General features: G+C 40.9%; 3 protein-coding genes and 1 long non-coding RNA gene across 9 annotated transcripts in view; 3 read left to right on the forward strand and 1 right to left on the reverse strand.

Moving 5' to 3' along the window:
* The window catches only part of CLPX (caseinolytic mitochondrial matrix peptidase chaperone subunit X), a 23,917-nt gene extending 22,329 nt beyond the window's left edge, over positions 1–1,588 (forward strand). For all 4 annotated transcript variants that reach the window (XM_026673089.2, XM_026673091.2, XM_026673090.2 and 1 more), the window contains one exon: positions 62–1,588. In XM_026673089.2, coding sequence (XP_026528874.1) covers positions 62–152 — 91 coding nt within the window. In that variant the 3' untranslated portion in view covers positions 153–1,588. The remainder of the gene's footprint in view (positions 1–61) is intronic.
* The window catches only part of LOC148129708 (uncharacterized), a 15,258-nt gene extending 9,649 nt beyond the window's left edge, over positions 1–5,609 (reverse strand). Inside the window, exon 1 of the long non-coding RNA XR_015750807.1 lies at positions 5,300–5,609. This is a non-coding gene — a long non-coding RNA (uncharacterized LOC148129708). The remainder of the gene's footprint in view (positions 1–5,299) is intronic.
* Positions 2,882–11,875, forward strand: PDCD7 (programmed cell death 7). Its single transcript, XM_026673093.2, is given in 6 exon segments — positions 2,882–4,339; positions 4,342–4,571; positions 6,749–6,887; positions 8,244–8,480; positions 8,813–8,900; positions 9,861–11,875. Coding segments are annotated over 6 exon segments (1,470 nt in total). The 5' UTR covers positions 2,882–3,681; the 3' UTR covers positions 9,979–11,875.
* UBAP1L (ubiquitin associated protein 1 like) overlaps positions 9,862–27,230 on the forward strand; it is a 20,336-nt gene continuing 2,967 nt past the window's right edge. The window contains exons 1-5 of one of the 3 annotated variants that reach the window (XM_087972834.1): positions 9,862–9,974; positions 11,995–12,228; positions 13,828–13,972; positions 16,874–17,665; positions 22,791–23,000. In XM_087972834.1, the coding sequence (XP_087828960.1) occupies positions 13,850–13,972; positions 16,874–17,665; positions 22,791–23,000 (1,125 nt within the window). In that variant the 5' untranslated portion in view covers positions 9,862–9,974; positions 11,995–12,228; positions 13,828–13,849. Of the gene's footprint in view, positions 9,975–11,994; positions 12,229–13,827; positions 13,973–16,005; positions 16,089–16,873; positions 17,666–22,790; positions 23,001–27,230 lie in introns of those variants that run through there. The other 2 variants (XM_087972835.1, XM_087972836.1) reach the window with 2 other exon arrangements.

Genomic DNA, 27,230 nt, shown 5'->3' on the forward strand with positions numbered 1-27,230 from the left:
CTGATCAGTTCTATGTTTTGATTATTTTAGCCATTTGACGTTACTTCCGTTTCAATTATAGGACTCCAACTAAAGATTCCTCGGAGGAAGAATACGACTCGGGAGTAGAAGAAGAAAGTTGGGCCCGCCAAGCAGATGCCGCAAACCATTAAACAGTGATTGTTCTTCAGCAAAAGCGCTCAGTCTTTGTTTGAGACCATACGAGGCCCTGCAACCTGTTGCTAACATTGGATTCTTCCCGACTCTAGGGGGACCCATGGTTGAAAACTTTGGCCTCCCTCATGGGGAATCAGATCATGAGTTTCTGTAACATCACACTGGGTCTGTTCAGTGGACAATTGGACTAAAAATGATATAATGTTGAGAAAGTGAATTGTATATTAACTTTTGTTCAATTAAAAAACCCCCACAAAAAACGTGCTTTTTAAACTGGCTGAAGAGGAATGGTAACGCAAACACATTTTCCCCCTTACCCCCCATTCCTTCCTAAATTGTCTCCCCACTCCCAATTAGAAGCCTGTTGAGTTCAGGACCTTAAAATATATACGAAATATCTTAGGCAGCCTACAGTCTTTCCTAAAAGTAACATGACTTCAGCAATTCCCCCTCTGAGGTTAAAGAACACGTTCACAAACAACTATAGTTGCTGCAAACAAACTGATCTTGTGTCACCATCATAAAAAAAATATTTGAATGGTCATTGGGCAAAGGCAAATTCTCTTTTAAGTCCTGGTTAATTCTGCTCAATCTTAAGTTAAAATGCAGTGCTGATACCAGCAAGATTTAGATAATATTTTTGCAAGGAAACTGAAAAATTGGGAAGTTATTTTGTATATGAATGTACAATTTTGATTACCTTGGTTTGAGGATCATTCGGTATGGGTTAATCACTCTCCTGCTTTAAATGCAGTGGGAGCTGGCGTTTCTTGTTACGTTTATTTTGGAGACCACCATTAAAAATGGAACAGTGGAGCTTAAAAGACTGTATTTTCACCCACAAATTTATTGTCAAGCATCCAGATTGCTCTAGAGTAAACAGACTGTTCAATGGCTATATTTTAGAATATTGCAGTCTGTTTTCCTAAAAACATAATGCAATGCATTAAATAATTACGAGTAATACCAAAGGTTTTTAATATTTAGATATATATGTCACTTAAGGAAAAAAATAGGTGTGTTATAAGACTAGGTGAATAAAGGAAGTGCTGCACCCTTCATGAGGAGAATAAAGGTTTACAGAAACAGTCCAATAAAACATTGAAAATGTTATGCCAATTTTTAAAATCTTGTACATTAATTGAACCTACTGAAACCATCAAGCATCAGTTTTTTGGTGCCAGGTATTTTTCCCAGATTATACCACAAAGACACCTGAACATAACAAAATTGTATATTTTTCATGTGATCAGTAGGCACTGTTTGCACAAAATTCTTATTTAAATTATAAGCTGAAATGCTGATACAGCATCCTGTTACTTTTAAATCTCTTGCTTTTCAGTTAACTTTACCTTTTAGTATTTGTAAAAACAGAAAAAAAGGCACGCTAATGTTCTTGATTCATTTCAGAAAATTAAAGTCTACCTACAAATTTGATGTCTTTCCTCTCTGTGTGAGATGTAAATCTGTTAGCAAATTATAACCTCTGTTTAAGCATATAATTAATCCACTTATTATTTCAACAAGTTGGTTAAAATAGATGGGAATCTCCATCACAACTGGTAATGACTGATGGTGGATAAGGGATATCTCAGCTTCAAGTTCCTCAACCTGTGTTTGGATATCAGTTGTCTGCAGATTCGTTGTGCACAGCTCACTTTTTAATGTGACAATATAAACCGATCAGAATAGAACTGGAACGGACCTTTGAGGTCTTCTAGTCCAATCTACTGCTCAAGCAGAAGACCTTATACTATTTCAAATAGGTGAGTGTCCAGTCTTTTCTTAAAACCCTCCAGTGATGAAGCCCCAACAACTTTTGAAGGCGAGCTATTCCACTAGTTAATTGTTCTCACTGTTAGGAAGTTTATCCTTAATTCGAAATTGTTTCTTTCCTTGATTAGTTATCATCCATTGTTTCTTGTCTTGCCTTTTGGTACTTTGGAAAATAAGTTGATCTCTTTGTGGTAACCTCAAATTCTACAATATTGCTATCATGCCACCCCAGTCCTTTTTTCTAGACTGGCCATACCCAATTCCTGCAACCATTCTTCATATGTTTTTGACTCCAGGCCTTTTAATTAAAAAGACTAAATACTGTTGGTTTGCAGGGTCACCAGCTTGTTAAGTTTATTGCTTTTCCACAGATTTCTGACCACGTCTGCCTGGTCCGATGCACAATAATGTTACAAAAGCTATTTGCAAAGTGTCTATTTTTTTAGATGCCCTGTACACTTCCAATAGGGGAATATGGCTTTACATTTCAGGAAACATGGTGCAGGAATGGCCATCAGTGCTGTGATCGTGCAGGACGATAATTATCCGAAAGATAACTGTACTTGGAAGATTGAAGATACAGCATAGCAGTCTGGCAGATGCTTGCAGTGGTGCTATACCTTGTCTGCTTTTTAAAGCGGGACAATCATGCTGTCCCAAAAGGCTAAGTTACTGGAATAGGCATTTATACGAATGTTCATTGTATATACGTATTTGTCAGGATAGGTCCAGTAATTCCAGCGTTCCCTCTGGCCACGACTGGAATTTGCACTCAATCTGGTCATGCCTGTTTCAAAGAAATGCAGCAGAAGTTTTAAAAAGTGCAATCAATTCCTGCAAGAAGAAAAATATCACATATTCTGTCCTGCTAACTCTGCATTCTGGTCCTTCGCCTCTCCAAAGACCAGCTTGGGATGGCTCGCGTAGGGTTCAGCTCTATCAAAAGCTGGGCTCCCTTTTTAAAAAATCCTGCCACCACTTGTTGAGGGTGCAAATGGTAAAGAAAGGAAGAATTCTGCTATCTATCACCAATCTCCTGGTTTTTCCCCCCATCTAAAATATTCTGGAATCTCAATGATGAGCCAACTTTTCAAAAATTGCCCAAACATCATTCAGATCCCAACTCAGGCATTTGAACCCAGGCAGATCACAATTAACTCAAGATGTTTATATCTCTGTGGTCAGATGCAATAGAGGTAGTCCTCGACTTACAAAATTTCATTTAGTGACTAAAGTTACAATGGAACTGCAAAAAGTGACTTACGACCATTTTTCACAGTTACCACCTTTGTAGCATCCCCATTGTCATGTGATCAACGTTCAGATGCTTGGCAAGTGGTTCATAGTTATGACCGTTACCTTTTGCAACCTTCTAACAAGCAAAGTCAATGGGGAAACCAGATTCACTTAACCACCGGGTTACTAACTTATCAACTGCAGGGATTCGCTTAACAAACTGTGGCAAGACTGGTCGTAAAGTGGGGCAAAACTCACTCAACAAATGTCTCATTTAACAACAGAAATTTTGGCTCAATTGCAGTCGTAAGTCAAGGACTACCTGTATAGACCCTGCAGCCAGGAAGGTTTCCCACAGGGGGGTCTTCCTTTGCCCATTTTCTCTATGCCCTTCCCCCCCCCTCCAACAAATCCAAAGATTGTTTTTTTCCCAAAAAAAAGCTGATTGACTTCGTTTTTGCCCTTGAAGACGTTTCCCTCCTTCATTTGAGAAGCTTCTTCAGTTCTGGCGCAATGCCGCTCCCCGCAAGCCACTCCGGGACAGAGACGCTCTTCCTGCCGACGCTCCTCCTGGCTTGCAGGGGGCGCCACTCTTCCCACAGCGCAGGAAGAGGCCCTTGTAGAGACAAGGCCGGGCGGCCGACTCCGGTAATGGCTCAGCCGCCTCTTCCTCCTCCCTTCGCCTCGCGCTTCGCGGGGCCGCCGCAACCCGCCGCCTTCCCCCCGCCCGCGCTGCCTCCGCCGGGGCCTTTCAGGGGACCGCCGCCTCAGCCTTTCCCGCGGGGCCTCTACCCGCCGTTCCCAGGCGGAGGCCTGCCGCCTTTCCTCCCGCCGCCGCCGCCTCCTCCTCAGTGGCCGCCGACCCTGCCGGACAGGCCGCCGTTGCCATGGAGACCGGAGGGCCCGCCGCGGCCTACTCCCGAGGCCTCAGACGCGCCGGGCGACGAAGCCTGCGACCGCGACGAGGCCTGGCTCAGCCGCTTTGTCAGGCGCCGGCGACCGACCGCCGTCCCCGCCGCCGCGGCTCCCCGTCGAGAACGGGGCCTGACGGCGGACGAGGCGGCGCGGGCGGCGGGCGAGGCGCTGCGGGCGGTGGCGCGCGTGGCCGGGCTCTGCGCCGCTTGGCGGCGGCGGGGCGATGAAGCGACGCCGGGCGAGACGGCGGAAGCCGAGCCGAACTGGAGGAGCTCCGCGGCCTGGTGGGGCCGCTACGCGAGCCCGGAGCCCTTGAGCTGCTGCGGGCCCGGCTGGAGCGGGCCCGTCGGAAGAGGCTGCGGCGTCGGCAGCGGAGGCAAGAGGCCCGCGCAGCCCGGCAGGAGGAAGAAGCCCGGCGCGCCGAGCGCGAAGCCCGCATCGATCGCTGGAGGGCCCGGCGAGCCCAGGAGGTGGAGGACCGGCACCGGGTGGGTCCGGGGATCCACAGGGGGGGAAAAAAGGCGTCATTGGGAGTCGTGGCTGGCCGGGCTTTGGGCAAGCAGAGGGATCCCGACGCTCAGCTCCTTTTGCTGCGTATGGATGATCCCGGTGTGGAACCGCAGAGAAAATATAGGTAGTCCTCGACTTACAACGGTGTTGGATAAAGTGACTTAGGACCATTTTTTCACCCTTAACGACCCTTGCGGCCTTCCTCAGGGCCCCCTGATTTCCATTCGGTCGCTTGACAGCTGACTCACAATTTAATTTCATGGCTCTTGCAGTGTCCTTGGGGTCGGGTGATTCCCTTTTGCGACCTTCCAACCAGCAAAGTCGATGGGGAAACCAGATTCACTTCGAACAACTGTATTGCTAGTTTAACAATTGCGGTGATCCCCTTAACAAATGTGGGAAGGAAAGGTTGTCAAATGGGGCAAAACTTGGTTAGCCTAATGCAGAAGAAATTAGCCACAGAAATCCTGGGGTGAGTTGTCATAAGTCGAGGACTACCTGAAGAGGCAAGCAAACACTGGCGCCATCACTTGGCTGAACTCCCACAGCCCTCTCTTATGCCTAAAGATATTAAATCCTGTAGTAGGGCTATTATTGCTATTGTCCTTCTCATTTGTCTCATCTGTCCTTGGCTATCTTATGATTTATCGCTTGTTTTCATGTTATGATTTATTATTGTAACTAGGATTTATGATCTATGACTTACCACTTTGTTGTTTAACGAGGAGACAAATTCCTTGTGTGTCCAGTCATTCTTGGCCAATAAAGAATAGCCCGTTCCCATGATGGAGAACCTACGGCATGCGTGCGGGAAGTGGCACACAGAGCCATCTCTCCAGGCACGCCAGCCATCACCCATTGCTCTTCCTTGTTCTGGCGTGTGCATGCCACCAGCCAGCTGGTCTTCGAACGTGCGGGAGCACCGGAAACTGGAAGAGCAGTTCCACAGCATACTGGGCTTCCGGTTTCCGGTGGACGCGTGCATACCGTCTAGTTGGTCTGTATGCGCACCAGAAACCGGAAGACCAGGTGGCTGGCGCATGCACACTGAGGAGCTGCTCTTCACGTTTCTGGTGCTGCTCCACCCACGCATGCAAGCTTCTGTTTTGACACTGTGCCGAAAAGCTTGGCAACACTGGTCTATTCTATTCCTATTCCTATTCTTCCTCAATGCAAGTTTATGGAGTAATGGATTTCACTGACAGCGAGGAACAAAACAGTGCACACACCCACTCACATATCCACTCACCAAGGAATATGTATAATTTTACAGCGCAGCTTATGATGACATTGAAGACTTGCTAAGACAAGCCTCTAGGGTTTTGCCATGGCAATAGGAGTAAAAAAAAAAGTTTTACTGTGTACAGATAGTCCTCGATTTATTACCATTCATTTAGTGACTTTTTGAAGTTACAACAGCACTGAGAAGAGTGACTTATGATCGTTTTTCATACTTAGGACAGAGCTGAAGAGGCTTCTTAGATGAGAAGCAAAACATCTTCAAAGAAAAACAAGAAAGTCCAGTTGCTTCTTGAAAAAGCACCTTTGGGACATACTTGGGACTGTTACAGTATCCTCATGGTGACACTTGCAATGTCCCAAGGTCATATGATCGCCTTTTGCGACCTTCTGCCAAGCAAAATCAATGGGGAAGCCAGGTTTAGTGAACAACCTTGTTGCTAACTTAACAACTGTAGTGATTTACTTAACAGCTCGGGCAAGGAAGGTCATAAAATGGGGCAAAACTCATTTAACAACTGTTAGCAATGGAAATTTTGGACTCAATTGTGGTTTTTAGTCAAGGACTACCTGTATTTATTTATTTTACAAATTATCTTGTAAGTATGACTGATAGTAGAAAGAAACTAAACGACTGATTTTTTTTTGTTTTGTTATTTTGAGCCATTGTGTTGTACTTTGGGGATAAAGGCAGCACATTTCAGAGTTGTCTCAGTCGTTTGTTCATTTTTTTGCACATATATTAGCTTGAACTTTCATATAGTGTTGCTGAGCAAAAAAAGTTTTCCACAAAGATGCCCTCCCCCCCTTTTTTTTTTTTTGCATTCTTGCTCCAAAGACCCACTTTTACCTACTGTTTGCAAGGTTGTTGTGTGTCTTCCTGTTCTGTTTTCTAATTGATATTCTTTTAATTTAGGAAAAAGAACTTAAAGCAGCTGCAGATAGTGTGTTATCAGAAGTGAGAAAAAAGCAAGCAGACACAAAGCGGATGGCAGAAATTCTGCGTGGCTTAGAAAAGCTTAGGAAACTAAGAAAAGAAGCAGCGGGAAGGAAAGGTAAATTCTGGACTTTTTAAATCATTCATAATTGTGACTGTGCATGCTTTCCTTTGTGTTTACTCCTTTTGGTGTACAGTACTCCCTATGGATGGGAAGCTTTGTGAGAAAGTCCTAACATTTCTGCCAGTGGATCTCACTCCTTTTTCTGATTTTCTTATTAAAATATGCTTTAGATATTAATGTTCATTATAAACTTAGAAGATTTGCATAGTGAACCAATCCCATCTTGGAGCATAGAGGGTAAGAGACATACAAGTAGTCCTTGACTTATAACCACAATTGGGGCAGGAATTTTGGTTGCTAATCAGTATAATTGAGTCATCATGTCACCAGAGCCAATTTTATTACTATTTTTCCTGCAGTTGATAAGTGAATCTGGTTTCCCACATTGACTTTGCTTATTGGGTAGGTTCCACATTGCAGCCATGTGACTGCAGGATCCTGCAACTGTTGTAAATGTCACCTAGTTGCCAAGTGCTCAAATTGCAAGCACATGACCACAGAGATGGTGTTGCAGCTGCAACTCTGAGGATGGGTTATAAATTAAGTTTTTCATTGCCGTTGTAACTCCTAACCACTGTTACAGGGTCCCAAGGGTCGGACCAGCGTGGAACACGGCCCCCCCCCCTCGCCCCCTCTTAAATGGTAAAGTGCTTCCAGTGAGCTTTAAGCTTACACTCAAAAGATCAAGTCGGTGAAGTTTCGAGGACAGCCTGTTCAGTTATTCTGCTGCAAATAATTGAGGAACTGAGAGGGGGGAAATCCCAAAGATCATATTCATTTTTTCCCCGAAGGCATTGATTTAAATCAAACTCAGAAATCTAAATGGGAAACTATGTTATTGAGCTAAAACCTATAAATGAGAAAAGAATGAGAACTATAAATGAGAAAAGGGGCCTGCAATAGCACTTAGACTTATATAATGCTTCATTATATATAAATATAGACTTACATATTGCTTTATGGCCCTCTCTAAGCAGTTTACAGGGGCAGCAAATTGCCCCCCAATTAATCTGAGTTCTCATTTTACCGATCTTGGAAGGATGGAAGGCTGAGTCAACCTTGAGCCAGTCAGGATCGAACTGCTGGCAGTCAGGAGAGTTAGCCTGCAATACAGCCTGCAATCCTAACCACTGCGCCATCACAGCTCTTATAAACTATATAAATGTACTTCTGAGAAAGAATTCAGGGGTTTTTCCCCCCTTTCATAGTGAGGCCTAGATTCTTTGACTGGACATTTGATGGGATTTTAGCTTGGAAAGGTTGAAAACCGCTGACTAAGTGAGCTGTGGGATTCTTCTGAAACAAAAGAAAAAGAAAATAGCAATAAACACTTGCGTGTGTTTGGTGCAGGTGTTTGTCCGCCACCAGCTGCCGATGAAGCCTTTGAAAGCGAAGTTCAGAATTTAAAAGCATCAATTAAAAAACGCACTGAACTCTACGAAGCTGAAGAACGAGCTCTCCGAGTCATGCTGGAAGGAGAGCAGGAAGAAGAAAGGAAACGAGAAATGGAGAAGAAGCTGAAGAAGGAAAGGGAAAAACTCCTGCAGCAGAAGTATGACATGGACTCCAAACTGTTTGGGGATCCAGGTAATTTTCAGAATGCTGATGCTCAGGCTTTGGGAGAAGGTGATTTACCCTTGAAATCCAGGAATGCTCTTCACTTATGTAGCCACTTTGGAGAGGAAATAGTTACATTAAAAGTATTTATTTTTATTTCAGTTGCAAGCAGAATTTTTAAAAAGTAACTATTCCCCAAAATGTTTATTTATGTAGTTCTTCTATGTCAACACAAGGACTGACTTACTGAATTTAAAACAAAGTTCCATCTTAAAAAAAAACCTGGGAAATCTATTCTTACAATTAATGGAAGCTTTTATTTCGGTGACTGTAAAGATTTTCTTACTTATTTATATTTTTAGAAGAATTTCCATTTACCCACATCTTGGAGCCATTCACACAATACTATTTGCAAGCTGAATATTCCTTGCCAGCTCTCCTCCAGATCAGGTAAGAGTCATTTATTAGTAAATAAAACAAATTGAGGTGTTGGTGTACATTGTTCAGTTGGCATTGTTGAGTCTGCACAACTCAGGTTGTATAACCGTCAGTAGTTGTGTAAAGCATGTTTTATTGTCCTGTGAAACTTTGCAACAGAGTTGTCTGTTGGGGATGCTGTAATGAGAAACTGTAAATCGTCAGAATGAATTATAGTCCTGTTTAATAAAACCTGTTGAGGTTTTAACTAGGCCCAGAAACTGGAATGAATGGAGAGAAAAGACAATTTTTATTTCCCTTTAAATTTAGGAGAGATAATTTGTTTTTGTGATATATAAGCATTGCTCTAATGAAGGATATAAAACCTGTCTAGAGCACAATTCAGCCCCTCCAGCCACAGTAGAACCAGTATTGGTATCCATCACAGATTATAATCTTCAAATTTTGATTCAGCCCGCCCCCCCCCCCCGCCCCCCCAGGCTCAGCAGGTCACTCAAAAACAGTGTTGCATTTATGCCGTATACTGAACTAAATCATTTATAAACCTAACAGCTACATTTGTGCAACACACTAAGTTTGGCTAGTACTTTTTGTTACACAAACACCAACCATTTGATTTATTGTGCAAAATAAAGTTAATTCAGTCACAGGGTAAACCTGGTGTGTGAATGCATCCATTCTCTTAAATTAATCTACCTCCCACGGTAATTGTGAGGATAAAATTGGAGTGGATCTGTACCATTACGTGCTCTTGAAAGAAAGATGGAACATAAATAGAACAGCTTTTTTTAATGGCCCCTTGAGTAGCCACAGTTCATTCACATTGCCTGTAGCCATGTTCCTATGGTATTTTGCACCTGTTTGTGAACTCAGTATTCAGCTGCAGTGGTCTGAATACATGCTTTTGGTTGAATAATTTAGACAAGGAACAGATATAGTGCTCAGTGTGTTGTCTACCTTTTTCCCTTAAAGGCATGAATGGGATCAATACTTGGTGCCTGCAGGTCATCCTGAAGGAGATTTCATTCCACCTGGATGGGTCCTTCCAAGTGCTCCCTCCAGTGACACCTGGGCCACTGCTATCAGGTGATGACTTTGAAGCACCATTGAAGACGAGACATGGCATGATTTGCCAGTTTGGGAAGGCTGCCATAACGATGTGTGATTGACAACTCACATTAGAAGAGTTCTTTTGAATTTAAAATACATTATAGGTGGCTAAAGAATGCCAGAAAATATTGATTGAGAAGACAATCATTGTCCTTAAAGGTGCTGTTAAAAGTATAGCATTGTACTGCATGTAAGTTCTGTAGCATCTGGTTATACTTTAGTATCATAGGATTTTGATCATGAAGAAAGTGTCAATGAATCACTGCTGGGCATGTATTGGAGTTTGTGGGATAGATATGTACTTTAAAACAATTTCCCTCACCAATTTATCTGTGTTTATCTTAAATGGGATGTAAGTGCTACAAAATCAAAAGTGTCCCAGTGATAGAAAAATAAGTTACACCATGGATCTGCAGGGTGACATTGGCTAATAGAGGCCAGATATAAAGCTCAGCTTATCTATGGGGCTTATATAGTTATAGAAACCATGCAATTAATGCATCAGCTAAACATTATTCTATGTGTTCTTAATGTAAAGTAAACTGTGGGAAGTCAGAAAGTATTGCCCAAGGCAACATCTAAGATGATTTCTTTGGAACAGTATCCAGATGTTTAAATTCAAGCTATTTTCCAAAACACCTCTGTGGTTATCTTGGCCTTACATGGCAAGAGTTAAGTGAATTGACAGATGTGGCTGATATTCATTTCCTTTGACATTTGAGTTACTGCTTTCAAAAATTATAGTGCTAAATTGGAGTTGTATGGAGTGAATTAACAGTAGCTTTTTCGTGTTACCATAAAAAGTGCCTTTCATTTATACACACCTATGTGATTCACATACTTAGGGAAGCTTTTGTTTTGTTTTGTTTTTCTCTTAAAGTAGGATAATAGAATAGGGATATAAGCTAAAAGGGTTTTTGCCGCTTTATATTTTCATTATAACATCAAAGCATAGTTTGGAGTTCAAGAAAGGAATCTTGAACTTGTGTGCTCTCCTTTCTGTGTTTTAATAAATGACCCCTTGCCAGCCTAGTTTGCAACCCTAGTTGAAGGGCACATTTTCAGTTTAAAATAAATGACAATCTCTACAAAAACACAATTCATTCCTTGAAGTAAAAGAATGTAAGGAGGAAACAGATAGAGATTTTGTTACCTGTGAATTACTAGCTACTCAGGAACTCTATATGTGCTTATACAGATTTCCTATATAAAGTTCTTAAGAACAATACTCATTCTGTATAAATTCTATGATTCATAAATTGCAACAAACTAGAAATTATTATTGTTGACCAAAAGAAATGTCAAACTTGGTACATTTTTCTACTGCTCAACGAATACTATTTTGATACACGGTTATTTTACATTCACTTGCTCCTTCAGTTCTGCTTACTTCTGAAACAAAGTTCTAAGTATTTAATACCAGTTGCTTTAGTTTAGCATTATTTACACTGGAAAGACTGAATGTTCTCTAATTTCATACTTTTTCCTGCATTTCTTTAAGAAAAAGTTATTATTTTAACACATTTTATTTGTATAACTATACCCACAAACCCTGTTAATCATCTTTTCTCAGACCTAAGAAAAATTGAAACCCCAGACATGGCTGTTAATGGCATAAAAAAGCAAGTTGTACCCAAATTGCTAGTACAAACCATAGCTTTTGTCAGGGATATGTGCGCAATAAATAGGCTTGTTAAACTTTTGTTGGAAGATAATTGTCAAATCATCTGCAAAATTTCTTTATTGTCTTGTAAAGTTTGCGACAAAGTCTTGAGGATGCTGTAATGGGAAACTCTAAATTGTCAGAGTGACTTATAGCCCTGTTTAATAAAAGTATGTTGCCTTTTGTTTATACTTAATAAATTAATAGCATTTCACACTTGTATCTGGCTTCCTTTGGCCACGAAATGTAGCAGTGGTCGCTGTTGGAAACAAAATTGTTGCAAATTTTTCTTCATAATATTGTTGAAAATACAGACCCTCTTCTCACTTCCAGACATTTTCAGTTGAGACAATCCTGATTATATGTTTCCACTGGGCACAGTGACCTATATATGGATTCTGGAGCAGATTAGTCTGCTTACCCTATTGGAAAACCTGACGACAAACGCTTATTCAAGCAGCTCTAATCATTGGACTTGGCCAGGGCTCCCTCTACAACAGCGGAGGTGCCTGCCAGCAAGACACCTCTGCCTTCCACTAGGAAATGCCTTTCTAATTCCTTGCTAAGGTGAGTTTTTCTTTACCTAAGAAATAAACATGTTTAACTTGGAAAGTTGAGTGTTAAGCTGAAGAACTAAATTGAGGTACAGAGGTGGATCTCTTGCATACAGACAGATATAAATTAACATTTCTTGAAATAATACATTTTTTAGTTCAGGGATTCCAATCCTTAACAAAAGAACATTGTACTTCTATATTATCAATAGTTCATATACTGGGCAATAAGATTTCTTTGTCATTTTTTTTCTCCTTTTGCTTGTATGTTCCTTATTTTTTAATGTTTTCTAAAAAGTAAAATAACTGTAGCTGTGATAAACTTTAAAGTTGGCATTTTAAATTACAACCAGAGATAAATATTACATGCCTAATATTCCAGTTGTGATCAATTCTGGGATCATATACTTTCTAGACATGTCTGGTATGTTCATGAAATCTATTATCTAAGAATTGCTAAAACAGATCTTCATCTTATATCCTTAATTCAAACTGGCGGAATAAAAGGATTTCATTGCCTTCATAGTTTTAATTGGCACTTTTCAATCTATCCATATTCAGCTGTTAAAATTACCATGGGGCAGCTTTTTCTTAACTTGATGCCTTTCACATAGCTCTTGTTAGAGGTTATGGGAACCGTAGTGCTGAATTTGGAGGAAATAAGACTGACGAATTCTGTTCTGTGTTGCTTTACAGATAATACCACATGTTAAATGTTTCACAAAGGAAAGTTGTCATTGTAAAGCAGTTACAATATTTAATAGATACTTGGAAACAGATTTCTGGAAATTGACAGTTTTGTTTCCTTCCTTGAATCTTTTATAACTTTTATCTAAAGTCATTGATTATCTTAACTGATTTTAATGCCTAAAGTTTCCTTAATATGACAGTTGATTAACTCAAGACAGATCTTGTGTGCTTGAGTTAGATCAATATATGGACTTAAGAACAGGTTTTCTTGTGTTCCAGAAATGACTGCAGAGCATGGCACATTAGCCTCTTTACTCTGAAGTATAGGATGCCATGCCGAGGAGCCTAGAATTTGGGAATGTCTGATCTTGGCTTGTTGCCAAATATAGATAAGTTGCAGATGGGAAGGAGCTTGATGTATACAACTTTCTTTTCCAACTGTTACACAAGCTGAATCGAGTAACACGATCTGCAGCAGCGCAGACTTAATTGTAATTTCAGTCCCATATTTCTGATGGGAAGCAGACCCCAATTTCCAGTTAAACTCTTGGCCAAAGCCAGTAGATTGATGGTGGCTGTCCTCCCTTAGCTGACTCTTAAGACAGGGCAAAATAAGACGGTGATTCATCACTTCCTGTTTAGTTTGTCGAGTCCCTCACCTTCTCATGACACTCCGGCTTAATATGTCTTTTGTGTTAGAGCAACATATGGCTAATGTTCTGGGAACGCTTGCAACATTGCGCATGTGGAACCAGTTAACAAAAATATACGTGCAGCATGTTAAAGCTGGCTGCGGTCCCCTTGGCTTGCACGTTAGCACTAAGTGATTTAATCTCTGCAGTAAGTCCTTCAAAATAACCAGTAGCAATTAAAATGGGGTCTTTAAAAGTCCTAAGTACACCTTTTGGTTTCTTTTTATTAGAATAATATAGCCGGGGGACGTGATGAACTACTTGGAAGGTATACCTTTCAGAGTGACCGTAAGCTTTGTGGACGATCCTGTGGGAGACGCCGACCAGCCGCAGATTGAGCTGCCCAAATGGGCAGAGGTTTTAACGTGCACAATGGTAAACAGATCAACTGTTGTAATACCTCTCTCAATTACTACACTGATGGGCCATCCACAAGCTCAGAGAAGGAATCTTGACGCTCATCCTACACCCAAGCTACAAATATTTACCATTATTACGAACAAATATTTTTGCTGTACTTTTAGACGTGCTAATCTCAATGGTTGCCTGTAATTTGCAGAACAAGCTTGAATCATAATTTGTGGGGTTAAAAAAAAAAGCTAGCTTGTGTTGGCTTGCCTTAAAATCAAGGAAAGAGAACTGGATTGTCAAAGGGGAATTGGACACGAATCTGTGCAAACCAAGTGTTATTCACTTAGCAGATACGTTGTATTTCAGCTAACCCTAAAAATGCAATTGCTTAGATTGCTATCAACGTGGTACTTTTTTCTTGTTTTTTCTCTCTACTATATATGCAGGTCCATCTGCAAAGAATTAACTGTCTCCTCTAAGCCTTTTTGAAGTGTGTTTCCATAACAATCCCCAGAGCAGTTTTCAAAATAAAATGCCTTTGTGTCTAATTCTCTCTCTCTCTCTCCCTCCATCCGCCCATCCTAGTCAACAGTTGTTCTCAAAAGATTTCTGACACAGTACAGGTAAACCTTGACCTACAACCACAATTGAGCCCAAAATTCCTGTTGACAATTGTTAAGTGGCTTTTGTCCCATTTTACCTTTCTCAAATCACAGCATTTGTTAGATTAATAACATGGTCAAGTGAAGCTGGCTTCCCTATTGACTCTGCTCGTCAGAAGGTTGCAAAAAGGGGATGACCGGACCCCAGGAAACTGCAACTATCATAAATATGAGCCAGTTGCCAAGCATCCAAATTTTGATCACATGACCATGGATTGTCACTTTTTGAAGTGCCGTTCTAAGTTTGAACAGTGACTAAATGATTGTTGTAAGTTGAGGGCTACCTTTATTAATAGCACTTAGCATTTAGACTTATATACCACTTTCTAGTGCTTTGCAACCCTCTCTGAGCAGTTTACAGAGTCGGTCTGTTGCCCCCAACAATCTGGGTCTTCATTTTATCGACCTCGGAAGGCTAGAAGGCTGAGGCAACCTTGAACTGGTCAGAATCGAACTGCTGGCAGTCGGCAGAATTAGCCTGCAATACTGCATCCTAACCACTGCGCCATCACAGGTCCTATATAGAGACAATCTTCAGTTACTTAGAACTTTGGGCTTGGATATTTCAATATTTTTCTTTTTCCTGTTGTGTTGTGTATTCAGAGCGTTCCCACCAGCAGAGAGCATCATTGCATTTTTTGAATAAGACTTCTCCAAAAATCATTTTTGCTGTTATATTGCAGTGTAAATTTTCAGAATGCCTCTTCTCACTTTGTGTGCGCATTTCCTTAGGTTTCTCAGGCTTCCTATTTAAAATACCCCAATCTATAGATGAACAAAAAAACAGGGAAAGATCCGGTGTTTTGGATGGCCCAATCTATTTTGTAGTATTTTGTATTTTGCAGTTCCAAAATGTTTATTTATCTTCAAAGCCCCAACCCAAAGAAATTAATCATCAGTTCAAGTTAAAAATCGACATTGAAAGTGTTGAGTGAGACTTTATTTGAAGGCAGGATTGTAACATTTGGAATTTGCTTTTTTATAATAAGCTGCTGTCACATGAGCAAAAATAATCTGACTAAACAGTACAAAGAAGAAAACAAAGTGGTTAAAATCCAGTGATAACACTTATTAATCTAATTTACAAAGCTTTCCTGAAGAAAAAGCCATCTTCTTTTCCGAAAGAAGGTTGAATAAATTGGAAGGGGGGGAAAATACTTTGCTACATTAATATTGAAATTCTGGGAGCTTTACAACGATTGGGGGGCGGGGAACTGACTCAGGTTTTTAACTGAAGCAAATTTATTTATCATAAAAATGCAGCTTCAGTGTGTTGATTTGATCCTGTGTTAGTATTTCAATTGTTCGTATCTACGGTATTGGCTTTCTGTTAGCCGAATTCAATTTAGTCCACTTTAAATTTAGTTGTGATCTGTTTACAGTCATTGGCTTAAGTTTGTCTTAGGTGGGATCATACCTACGGTTCAACATTTGTTTAGTTCATTGGATCCCTGCCTACTCAAGAAATATGCATACAGGTAGAATAATTTTCAGATTGGGTTTAGATAAGTGGTGGATTATTAGTTTTTTGCTGCACTATTGATTAATAGCATTATTTTACTGTTTTTTATTTTTAATATTTTTGGAAAGTTTTAATATTTTCAGTAACATTCTAATCTGCCAAAAGAATTTAAGATACCGGATGAATTAGAACCGTCATCATCTACACGTATTGCTAGACTTAAAACAGTTCATTTACTGGCCACTCAGAGTTATAACAGCGTGTAACTTATGACCGTTTTTCACACGTATGACCCTTGCCAGGTCCCCATGGTCACATGGTCAAACTTCAGATGTTTGACAACCGACTCTGATATTTATGATCCCTTTTTGTAACCTTCTGGCAAACAAGAGTCCGTGGGGAAGCTAGATTTGCTTAACAACCTTGTTACTAATTTATCAACTGCACTTATCTATGGCAAGAAAGATCATAAATTGGGGGCAAAATTCACTTAACAAATATACATTTAACATACATACATTTTGGACTCAGTTGTGGTCATACGTCAAGGAATTTAAGATACATGTAGGTCTTAGTCAAAATGGTTCCTTTAAGGTTTTCTTTTTATCGAAGTCATATTTTCAAGCTGACCCCAATGGATTTGATGGACAGAGATAGTTTGGGATTTGGCTCAAGGAAAGAGACGCTCCAGATGTGGTGACACTGGACATTGGAATTACATCGTATATTCTGTCTCGTCTTCTCTACGTGTTTAGCTTGGCTGGGAAAATGCTAACATTTCGTCTTCTTGCCTTTCAACAGCATGATTTTTCACTAGAGAAAAAGGTCCTTTACTGGATCGACTCGGCCTTGCGGCAAGAGATTCCCTGGTTTAACAGGACCCCGAATATGTATCCCACAGCCCCTCCTTGTTGGCTTCTATTGGTGGACTCTAAAGAAAACGTGGCCAGCAGCCACAAGGCAACAAGTTGCAAAACCAAAGAAATAATCCGTGTCCAAAGCTGTATGAATCTGCGCACCAAGTTTGAGAGGCTCCACTACCCTGGCCGCAGAGAGAAGACGACGGAAAGGGAGGACTTAGGCCAGTGTCCTGAGGAGCAGGAAGGTTCAGAAGGCAAGGAGTCTTCCTCAACCACCTCTGAAGAACCTGACAGCGAAGAACCTTTAGCACCAATGCCCGATGCTCTCCTTCAGCCTTTTGACCTTCCCCAAAGCAGGCCGAAGACTTCCCCAGCGCATCTAACGGCTGCATCAGAAAGCGGTTGCCCAAGATCCCTCTCGGGCAAGCAGAGGCAATCCACATATTTTTTAAACAATGTGAAGAACGAGTTGGAAGGCGCCAAGAAGAAGCTGTTGGCGGTCATGCATCCCTTAAACCGAACCGCCAAAGATTCTGCCTTGGTTTCTAAGGCTTTCTCTCTCCACCAGCACTCCGGAAGCAGCAGGAATTTTCGATTCGGAGCCGGTTCCCCTCCTTGCTTAGCACAAACTTTAATCCCCACCCCACCACCACCTACTTCCTGTTGTAAGCCAAGTCGGCTTCATTCAGCAGGGCTTATCCGTCCCATCCAACACCATAAACCTACCATGGCAGTAAGTAACAATCTTTCTTTTGTTTTTCCTTTTTTCCTGAGTCGTGATGTTATAGAGCAAGGGTTTTCAAACTTGGCAAGTTTAAGACTTGTGGACTTCAACTCCCAGAATTCCTGAGCTAACATGACTGGAGGAGGAATTCTGGGAGTTGAAGTCCACAAGTCTTAAAGCTGTCCAGCTTGAAGACCCCTATTATAGAATCACAGGATGTGGGAGCCAAACATCAGAGCCTTGGGAGGTCTTCTAGTCCAACCCCTGCTCAAGCAGGAGATCCTGTATCATTTCAGACAAGTGACTGTCTAGTCTCTTCCTAAAAACCTCCAATGATGGAGCACCCACGATTTCTGGTGGCAAGCTGTTCCACTGGTTAATTGTCCTCACTCTTAGGAAGTTTCTTCTCAATTCCAGGTTGCTTCTCTCTTTGGATAGTTTCCGTCCATTGTTTCTTGTCCTGCCCTCTGGTGCTTTGTAAAATAATTTGACCCCCCACTTCTTTGTGGCAGCCCCTCAAATACTGGAATACTGCTATCATGTCACCCTTAATTCTTCTTTTCTCTAGACTAGCCAAACCCAAATGCATTAACATTACAAAATAATGCTTTAAAGACAGTGTGAGAGAAATGTATAGGGCATTCTGGGTTACATGCAGTTGTCAAACAATGTTGATAAACGCCGTGTGCGCATGAATGAGCCAGCTCATAATTCAGATAACTAGGTTGAGATTGTGCCTAAATCACAGTCTCATCCGGCACTGCTCCCGTTGTGCAAATACATGGTTAACTAAGATCAAAATGTCTGTTTGTGCTAAAAGGGGATCTGCTTAAAGCTGAAAGGGACAATGTGAAAACCAGTGATTCCCAGGCTACAGAGGATCGTGGTTTAAACATCTCGGCTGGCCAAGGGAGACACCAAATGTCCATGAATTTGGCAGGGCAGGAGGAAGAAACTTAAAAGCTGCAGGATAGACATATGAAAATTCTGCTCTCTCTGCACTGATATGGACCATCAGCCACTGGGTTCTGGCTTCATTCTTTCCTGAGATATAATAAATTTTTTTTTAAAGTGATCTATGGGAGCTTTCTGAAAAGTCTAGCCAAGAGCTGACTTAAGGATTAAGTGTCTGGAGATCTATAGTTTACTGCCTAACTTGGATATGGAATCCGAGTGTTGTATTAAAAAGGGTTGAGTGTGACTGACTTTGGATGTAGCTGAAAAGCAGAGATGGGCAACCTTTGTGGACCAGAGCATTTCAACCTCACAAAGTGACCACTGGGTTTGACTGGTCACAAAATACCTATTTAATAAAAACGAATGAGTGAAGTTGCTTTCTACAATCCCTTCTAGCTCTTCAAATAATCCAAGTACAACACTGCCTTGTTTGTTTTGAGCAGATGGTCACATTCCTAATAAAGCACCTTCTACCATTTTTATGGCATTTGTTTAAACAGGTGAGTGAGTGGCTGGATAACTTAGTGGTTAGATTATTGCCCTTGGTCTGAGAGACAGGGGTTCAAATCCCAACTGCTCCTTTTCTCCAGAAGTGGTGGGCGCTCCATCACTGAAGAGACTGGACAGCCCCTTGTCCAGAGTGGTATAGGGTCTCACACCATGGTCAGTGGGTTGGAATAGAAGACTTCCAAGGTCCCTCCCAACCCTCTTATTCTATGTTCTAAATACAGGTAGTCCTCGACTTACAAAAGTCCGCTTAGAGACTGTTCAAAGTTGCAAAAAAAGTGACTTATGACCATTTTTCAGACTTATGACTGTTGCAGCACCCCCATGGTCACACGATTTACATTCAGATGCTTGACATCTGACTCACATGTATGACAGTTGCCGTGTCCCGTGATGCAACCTTCTGACAGCAAAGTCAATGGGGAAACCAGATTCACTTAACAACCAGGTGACTAACTTAGCAACTGCAGTGATTCACCTAGCAAAATGTAGCAAGAAAAGTCATAACATGGGACGAAACTCACTTAACTAATTTCTCACTTAGCAGCATAAATTTTGGGCTCAATTGTGGTTGTAGGTTGAGGACTACCTGTACAAATGTTTCTTGAGAAAGTCTCTTACCTTCTAGCATTCTAAGTTCCTGATTTATTTTATTTTACTCTACTTTACTTTATTTTATTTTATTTTATTTTATTATTTTATTTATTTTATTGCTTAAAATAAATGAAAAGAAATTAAAGTCAGATCTCAAGTGTGCACCACTGATGACTGTGGACACCTGACCTAAGGAATTACTTCAAAATAAAATTCAGACTGCTTCATTTTGTATGCTTCATTAACACATATGCATATTGTAGGTTGATTATCGCACAATAGGAAAAGACAAGAATTTGCAATGTATCCTATCTAATCCCTATTAAGGTCATTCAAGAAGAATCTCCCCCAGGGAAGGAATATCATTTCTTGGTCTTTTCCTTCCTGTTTTTTAAGCCGTTAATGAGGAGTTGATACTGCAATGGACGAGCTGCTGATGAGTCATCTTTATCCCTGAGCCTTTATCCTTCTCAATTTCCAAAACTCCGCAAACAAGATCAGTTCCAAAGCTTCAAAGAGGCTTTGCATTTTGATGACTTTTTCAGCATCTTGGAAAAGAAACAAAGAGCTGATTCGGCAACTGACTTGTCCTTACCTCCTTGGTCCCTCCAACCCAGATAACAAGGTTTATTCTTAAATCATTCAACACATCGAATAGGTATGGTCTTGGTAACCTTAAGATGGTCTCGATTTTAGCTCCAACTACCTTAACCTCTGTATAACATTTGAGACTTTCACCCAACGGTGCTGAAAACTCTATATACACTAAAATTCCGTTGGAACATAGAATAATATGGTTGGAAGGGATTTTGGAGATCTTATACCATTCCAGACAAATGGCTGCCTAATCTCTTCTTGAAAGCCTCCAGTGATAAAACATCCACAACTTCCACTGATGAATTGTTCTCACTATCCGGAAATTTCTCCTTAGTTCTAGCTTGGATCTCTCTTTAATGATCTTCCACCGTTACTTCTTGTCCTGCCCTCAGATGCTCTAGAGAATCCCAGGTCAATCCCTATGCCGTTGCTTCTCTCTAGGATAATCCCCCTCAACTCTTGAAGCCAGCTATTCTGTTACAATATCACCTCTAGTCCTTCTCTTTGTTAGACTAGACATAGCTACTTTCCTATTTTTCTGCTCATATTATTATGACATTTAATACCCCCAAGGAAGATAGCTTTCTTCTATGTAGGATACTTAGAAGGAGGCAAGAGTTAAACTAGGGTGACTTAAGGTAATATAAACCTCACTCGTGTGTGCCAAACTATATGATGAAATTCTTTTGGACTCTTATCGGTTTAGCATGGAGAATGAGTGGAATGGAATGTTTTAATTCTCTGTAAGCCCCATCACCCAGAAGTTTTTGTTTTTCATTTTGTCGAGGTTTTGTTTCATGTGGTTTTATTTGATGAGTGTTTGGCTGCGTTGCTTGTTGTTACTTTGAACATGGGGCTCTTAAGATTTAAGAGTCCTGTACACTTTGAGAGGCGGACAGCTGAAGCCCAGTTAACAAAACTTATAAATAAACATAAGCAGATTAATGTTTTGATCCTATAATGTAAATAACATATATGAAATGTATTTGAGAGAGAGAGGGAGGGAGAGAATCTAAATACTTGTAGAGTGTTTGCATTTTAAGGTTTGATTTGTGTGAAGGTCCTTGGCTTGCCTTTCTTCGATGAATGCTGTTTTGCAAATAGAACTCTCTGTAAAATTCTTCCACTATTTTATCCCTAGTGTGTGTTAGAAATTTGAAATATGTTATCAAGGAAAGTTTCCACCACTTGGAAACTGATCATATAGACAAGAAAGGGGAAAAAGCTTGGAAATTTATCTCATCCATCTACTCTTAGATGTTGGTTGAATTGCTTATTCCTCTTTCTTGCCCCTTTTCACATCAAAATCAAAGTACTCTTAACTCAAACACACATGTCAGCAACCCATTGCTGCAATTCAGGTACATATTTGTCCTTCCAATGTTGTATAATAATTATTTTGTCTGTATCCCATGCATAAAAGAGCCACATTTCTCATTGTCTTGGTAGATTCCAAATGCTGGGGATACAGCCAAGCAAAACATCATTCTTGAACCAACCAAGATCGATCTAAATTCGTGTTAGCAATCCTATGGTTCTAAGCCCAAAATGTAACAATAATCAGACAAATCCAACCATATAAGTTCATGTTCCAATGTCTCAATCACAATTCCAGCAACAACTCTTAAACATTTGTAGAGGTATCCATACCTAAAAAAAGCTTGGATGAAATTAGATGAATGGGTGGAATCAATTAATTAATAATAATTAAGCTTGTTAAAGAGAGATCCAACCTAGAAGTAAAGAGAAATTTTCTGACAATGAGAACAATTAATCGACAGAACAGCTTGCCTCCAGAAGTATATATATATATATATATATATATATGATAGTCAGGGTATGTTATTATTCCCAGCCGTTCCAGCAATGGTAGTTCTGATAGATACAGATATAGATATTGCTGGGAACTGCTGGGAATAATATACCCTGACTGTCATAGCCAGAGACAGCCTAAGAGAGGGCTTGAATGATGACGGAAGGGCTTCACCACCATCTGAAAACTGCACCAAGGGAAACGTCTCCCCAAACCACATCAACCATATTTTTGAATGATACAAAGATTTTTATTTTAAGTTAAAAGCGTCAATGTTTTATTTCCCAGGACCCAGCTTCCCTGTCTTCATTATTGTTTTATCAGCCTTTGTCATCTCCTTGGAAACATAACAATTTTTATTCCAAATCAGGATGGTTCTGAATCAACGTTAGAAAAACAGAAATGAAAACAGGATGTTAATCGGTTTGGGGGTGGGGAAAGATTGTTCTAACTGTGGGAATTTTCCTGGCTCGCTTTATGGCTGGGCTGAATTAATTTTAATATGACAAAGACTTGAAGCGCTTTCTTGGCATACCCACAATGGTTGCACATATTCCAGAGGAGAGCAACATCCTTCTGAAAAGTCTCATGAAAGAGCAGATGGCTAATAAAGATTTCTCCAAGTTAACTGACGTTAAACGCTCTTGTTTTATTTTTATTTTTCAGTCTCTCAGCCCGTATTCCTGCCTCCCACCCTCACCAGGGACCCAGCAACCTCTTAGTCCCCACAGAGCTCACCCGGACTCCACCACCGATCTGCTCTCGCTGCTGAGCCAGGAGGAGCGCGAACTGATTGAGCCGGTGGTAGCCTTGGGTTATCCGATACGCCGTGCGATCCTTGCTCTGCAGAAGACCGGGAGACAAAGCTTAGGACAGGTAGGGCAGAAGTAGGACTGGTTCCCTTCCCAAAGAGGGGACATCTTTGTTGGTGTCAGAGAAGGTGTGCCCTCTCCAGGTGATACAACACCATTTCCAGAAGGCTGTCATGAGTACACCTGATTGTCAAAAGTGGAAAGAGCTGATCTGCAGAGGATTTGGGGTTCAGTTTCCCCTCTCCAAATGTCGTTGTTGCTAGTTGCGAAGTCGTGTCCAATCCATCGCAACTCCATGGACAATGTTCCTCCAGGCCTTCCTGTCCTCTACCATCCTCTGGAGTCCATTTAAGCTCACACCAACCACTTCAGTGACTCCATCCAACCACCTCATTCTCTGCCGTCCTCTTCTTCTGTTGCTCTCAATCTTTCCCAGCATTAGGCTCTTCTCCAGTGAGTCCTTCCTTCTCATTCAGTGGCCAAAGTCTTTGAGTTTCATCTTCAGGATCTGGCCTTCTAAAGAGCAGTCAGGGTTGATCTCTAGGACTGACCAGTTGGATCGCCTTGCTGTCCAAGGGACTTGCAGGAGTCTCCTCTCCAAATAAGATGGGGCAAATTCCTACCCTGAAAGCTGGGGAAAGTGTTTCCAACTCTCTAGGTCAAGGTGAAGAACTTCCTCAGAAAATACATTATGTGCTGGTAGGGTGGGCCCATCCCTTTCATGTATTTGTCTCTCTAGTACCTCCTTCCTTGCCAACTCAAATTCTGGAGAGACAAGATGGCTCTCTTTTTGGCAAACTGGAAGTTTTGCTGCAGACTCTTGAAATTGAAATTTGCATGTGGCTTTAGGGCAGAGTGGAGAATGTTTTTTTTTTTCCCCTATGGTGCCATAATTTGGGGAAAGGGTACTGAGATGCCATGGGAGTCTGTCTGGCTTCTGTTGTGATAACCCTGAAAACTCCAGGGACAATGTCTCTGGCTCCTGGTTGAAAGATTTGATGGGGCAGTTCTTAGCCACGGGAACTTAACTTGGGTTTGTCAGTTTACTTCAGCCTTGTGCTAAGATGCAATCTGAGTTACTTTGAAATAACAGCAACAAGAGCAACACACCAAGCATGGTAGAGATGTAAAGCAACTAGGGGTGGGGAGGGTAGTCAACAAAGTTAAGATGGCAACACACAATTCAAGCTCTGCCCCTTTTTACATTCCCTCCATGTTAAAAAAAAAAAGAGAGAGAGAGAGTGGGGTTTTGATTGTGTGGTCATGGCCGCCATCTTGACATTTGCACACCTTCCCACAGCTGCTTCTGGTTTGCCACCCAAAAAGCCTAGCGCAGAGGTCTCCAACCTTGGGCCCTTGAAGCCTGGTGGACTTCGACTCCCAGAATTCCCCAGCCAGCTTTGCTGGCTGGGGAATTCTGGGAGTCGAAGTCCACCAGGCTCAAGGGCCCAAGGTTGAGACCCTGGCCTAGTGAACCAGAGATTGCAACAATCAATATATGACCAACAATAAAATAAGCAACATTAGACAAATAGCATAGTCAGAAGCATAACCACCAAATATTTTGAAAGGCTCGAGGGCTAGAAAATCTTTAGTGAAGACCGTCAATGACCTTTCATTCAAGGAAGCAGGTTTTATTTACAAATAAATACTTATTTACAAACAAATACTTGCAAATCCAAAATCAGCTTCCCCAAATAGCACCTTCACCAGGGTCATCATTCTAATTGCATGATTTGCATTTCTGGTTATTATTTGTATTAACAACTTCTAGAAGCGCAGAAATTTCACCCAGCATGTCATTAACAGAAATGACAGTTTCATTTTTCCTCCTGCTGCCACTCTACCAAAGGAAAAGGGTTCAAGGTCAAAACACTTTGACCCTATCACCATCTGCATGCCCCTCAAAAGGTTACCCATCCCTCTTAATGAAAAACAAATATAAAAGCAAGATTGCAATTAAGCAGAGAAAAGCCAACTGAACAGTTGTACACTTTGGCTGTATTAAAATTTCTCCTTAGCCTTTGAATAATTATTCCTCTCCAATATCAACATAGCTTATTTTCCATGGTTAATAACTGGAAACACTTTATTTTTATTAGCTTCCATTTGAACTCCAGGTTTATCCCTCTCAACAGCCATTGAGTTTAAGGCTGTTTTTTAACCCCCTATTCCCAAAATGAGACACTTGTGCGTTTCCTCGAAACTTATCCATCAGTTTTGGGATTGAGGGCTGAGTTGTGTCTCAAGGACTATTGCTGGGTCACTAGCTGTGCCCATTTCAGACCTGGAAGAACGCACTGTTTCCACGAAAATGGGTTTTTAAAAATAGGATGGAGGCTTTCTCTGGCCAATCACGGATTCCCAAGGGATGAAGGGCTGCTGTGGTATTTAAAAGCGAATGCTTTGGAGAACTATGCAGTCAGTTCTCCAAGAATAAAATCAAAAATAATTCTAGGCTTTTCCATGACAGACTCCGTTTCTCAGTCTCACAAGAAGGGAAGTTTTGTCTCTCTCCAGGTGCTGAGTTAGGCTTTCTTAGGTCCAGAGAGTCATCTAATCAGCCAAGCAGCCTTAGTCCCAAAGGTGCTTTTTCAAGAGGCAACTGGACTTTCCGATTTTTCTTTGAAGATGTTTTGTTTCTCGTCCAAGAAGCTTCTTCAAGAAGCTTCTTAGATGAGAAGAAAAACCAGAATGTCCAGTTGCCTCTTGAAAAAGCACCTTTGGGACAACCATGACCTGGATGACTGAGAATCTCCACGTACAAGCTAACTTAGCTTTATCCAAGATCTTCGCACTGAAAAACTGAATAAAATCTGTAAAGAGTTTTTCATGTGCGTTACGGGAAGCAGTGATTAGATTTATATCAGCAAATGTGGCAGTCTTCAGATTCCTCACACTTCAGTAGACATATTTTAGCCCTTAGTCCCTGTGGGTGAACCTTGCCAAACATGGCTTATTCAACAACGAAAGATTAATTTGACGGCTGAGCACAGCCTGTAATGTATGAATAGTCAAAGTCTTGCAGCTTTTGTGATACAACTGCACCACTTAAAAAGCTTTTGCAAGCTTCTTCCTATGGTTGCTTTAGCCTTTCCCCCACCTGTTAAAACTTTACACAAAGGCCAAACATTTACTTTACATGACCCCCCCGATGGTGAAATCCTGGAGCTTTGCTACAGAAATTCAAGGCTTAGAAATTGTTTCTCCATTGCCAGCCATTAATTGTGTAATCCTGATTCTGCTGGCTGGGATATTCTTCATTCAAGGTATATAATATTTTAAAGATACAATACACTTCATCTTTTTTTTTTTCCTGCTAAAACAAGATGAAAGAGACTGATAGCACCTTGAAGTCTAGAAAGAAATTTATTAGTTGACAGTTGCAATCGTATGCATGAAGTCTTGTTCTAAATCATGTTTCAAGTTATTCTCTTAATCCTAGAAAGAAGCTAAGAGCAACTCACTCCCAAAATTATTGCCAACAAATCATAGGGCTTAGCCAAGTTCTTGAAGGCTGAAAAAATGTTCCAGGAAATAAGTGTTTTATATACATAATATACATTCTATACACAATAGAAGAGAATATTTGTTGCACGAGGTTGAATTGTGGGGTCCTTAATGCTCTCTGAACTTGGTTGTTTGGGGGTTTTTTGCAGACATTTAATTATCAAACTAGGTAATAGCATCATTGCTAGAATAGACAGCAAACCCCAATCGCTTCTAGTACTGATGATATTGTCTAGTTTGTTAATAAAATATCTGCAAAGGAAAACACCAAGTTTATAGAGTATCAAGGGACCCCTGTGTGTGTGTGTGAGAGAGAGAGAGAGAGTGCGCACGCACGAACACACAAACACACGCACATACCTACTTAAGCACTGTTGCATAGGAACTAATCAGAAATACTTTAAAAATGTGAAAGTGATCATTAGTGACATTAGAAAAGAGTTGTTGAGTGTGACATAGTGATTCTGCATCTGTGCTCCCCAAATTCTGGTTGCTCACTTGATGGACTCCTCTCTCTCCACAGTGGTGGTTTTGCATGTATTCTCACCCTTTTAGAGTTAGTCTAAAAAGAGAATTCACTTTTTTAAAATCAAAGTCTTCCATATGCATCAGCGGAAGAGAAATTATTTTGCAGAGAAAGTAGTAATCCCACATTTTTTTTTAAGAAGAGCTCAACACAGCACATCTAGTTCTCCCTTTCTCATTTTGTATTCATAAAAAATATCCCAAGGGAAGTGAAGCAGATTTTTGGAAAATGAGGACTTTTGATGAAAATGTAGTTGAA

The sequence above is a fragment of the Notechis scutatus genome, chromosome 11 (assembly GCF_049901735.1).
Source record: "Notechis scutatus isolate UNSWTSFEM ecotype Mainland chromosome 11, rNotScu1.2, whole genome shotgun sequence".
Taxonomy (NCBI): domain Eukaryota; kingdom Metazoa; phylum Chordata; class Lepidosauria; order Squamata; family Elapidae; genus Notechis; species Notechis scutatus.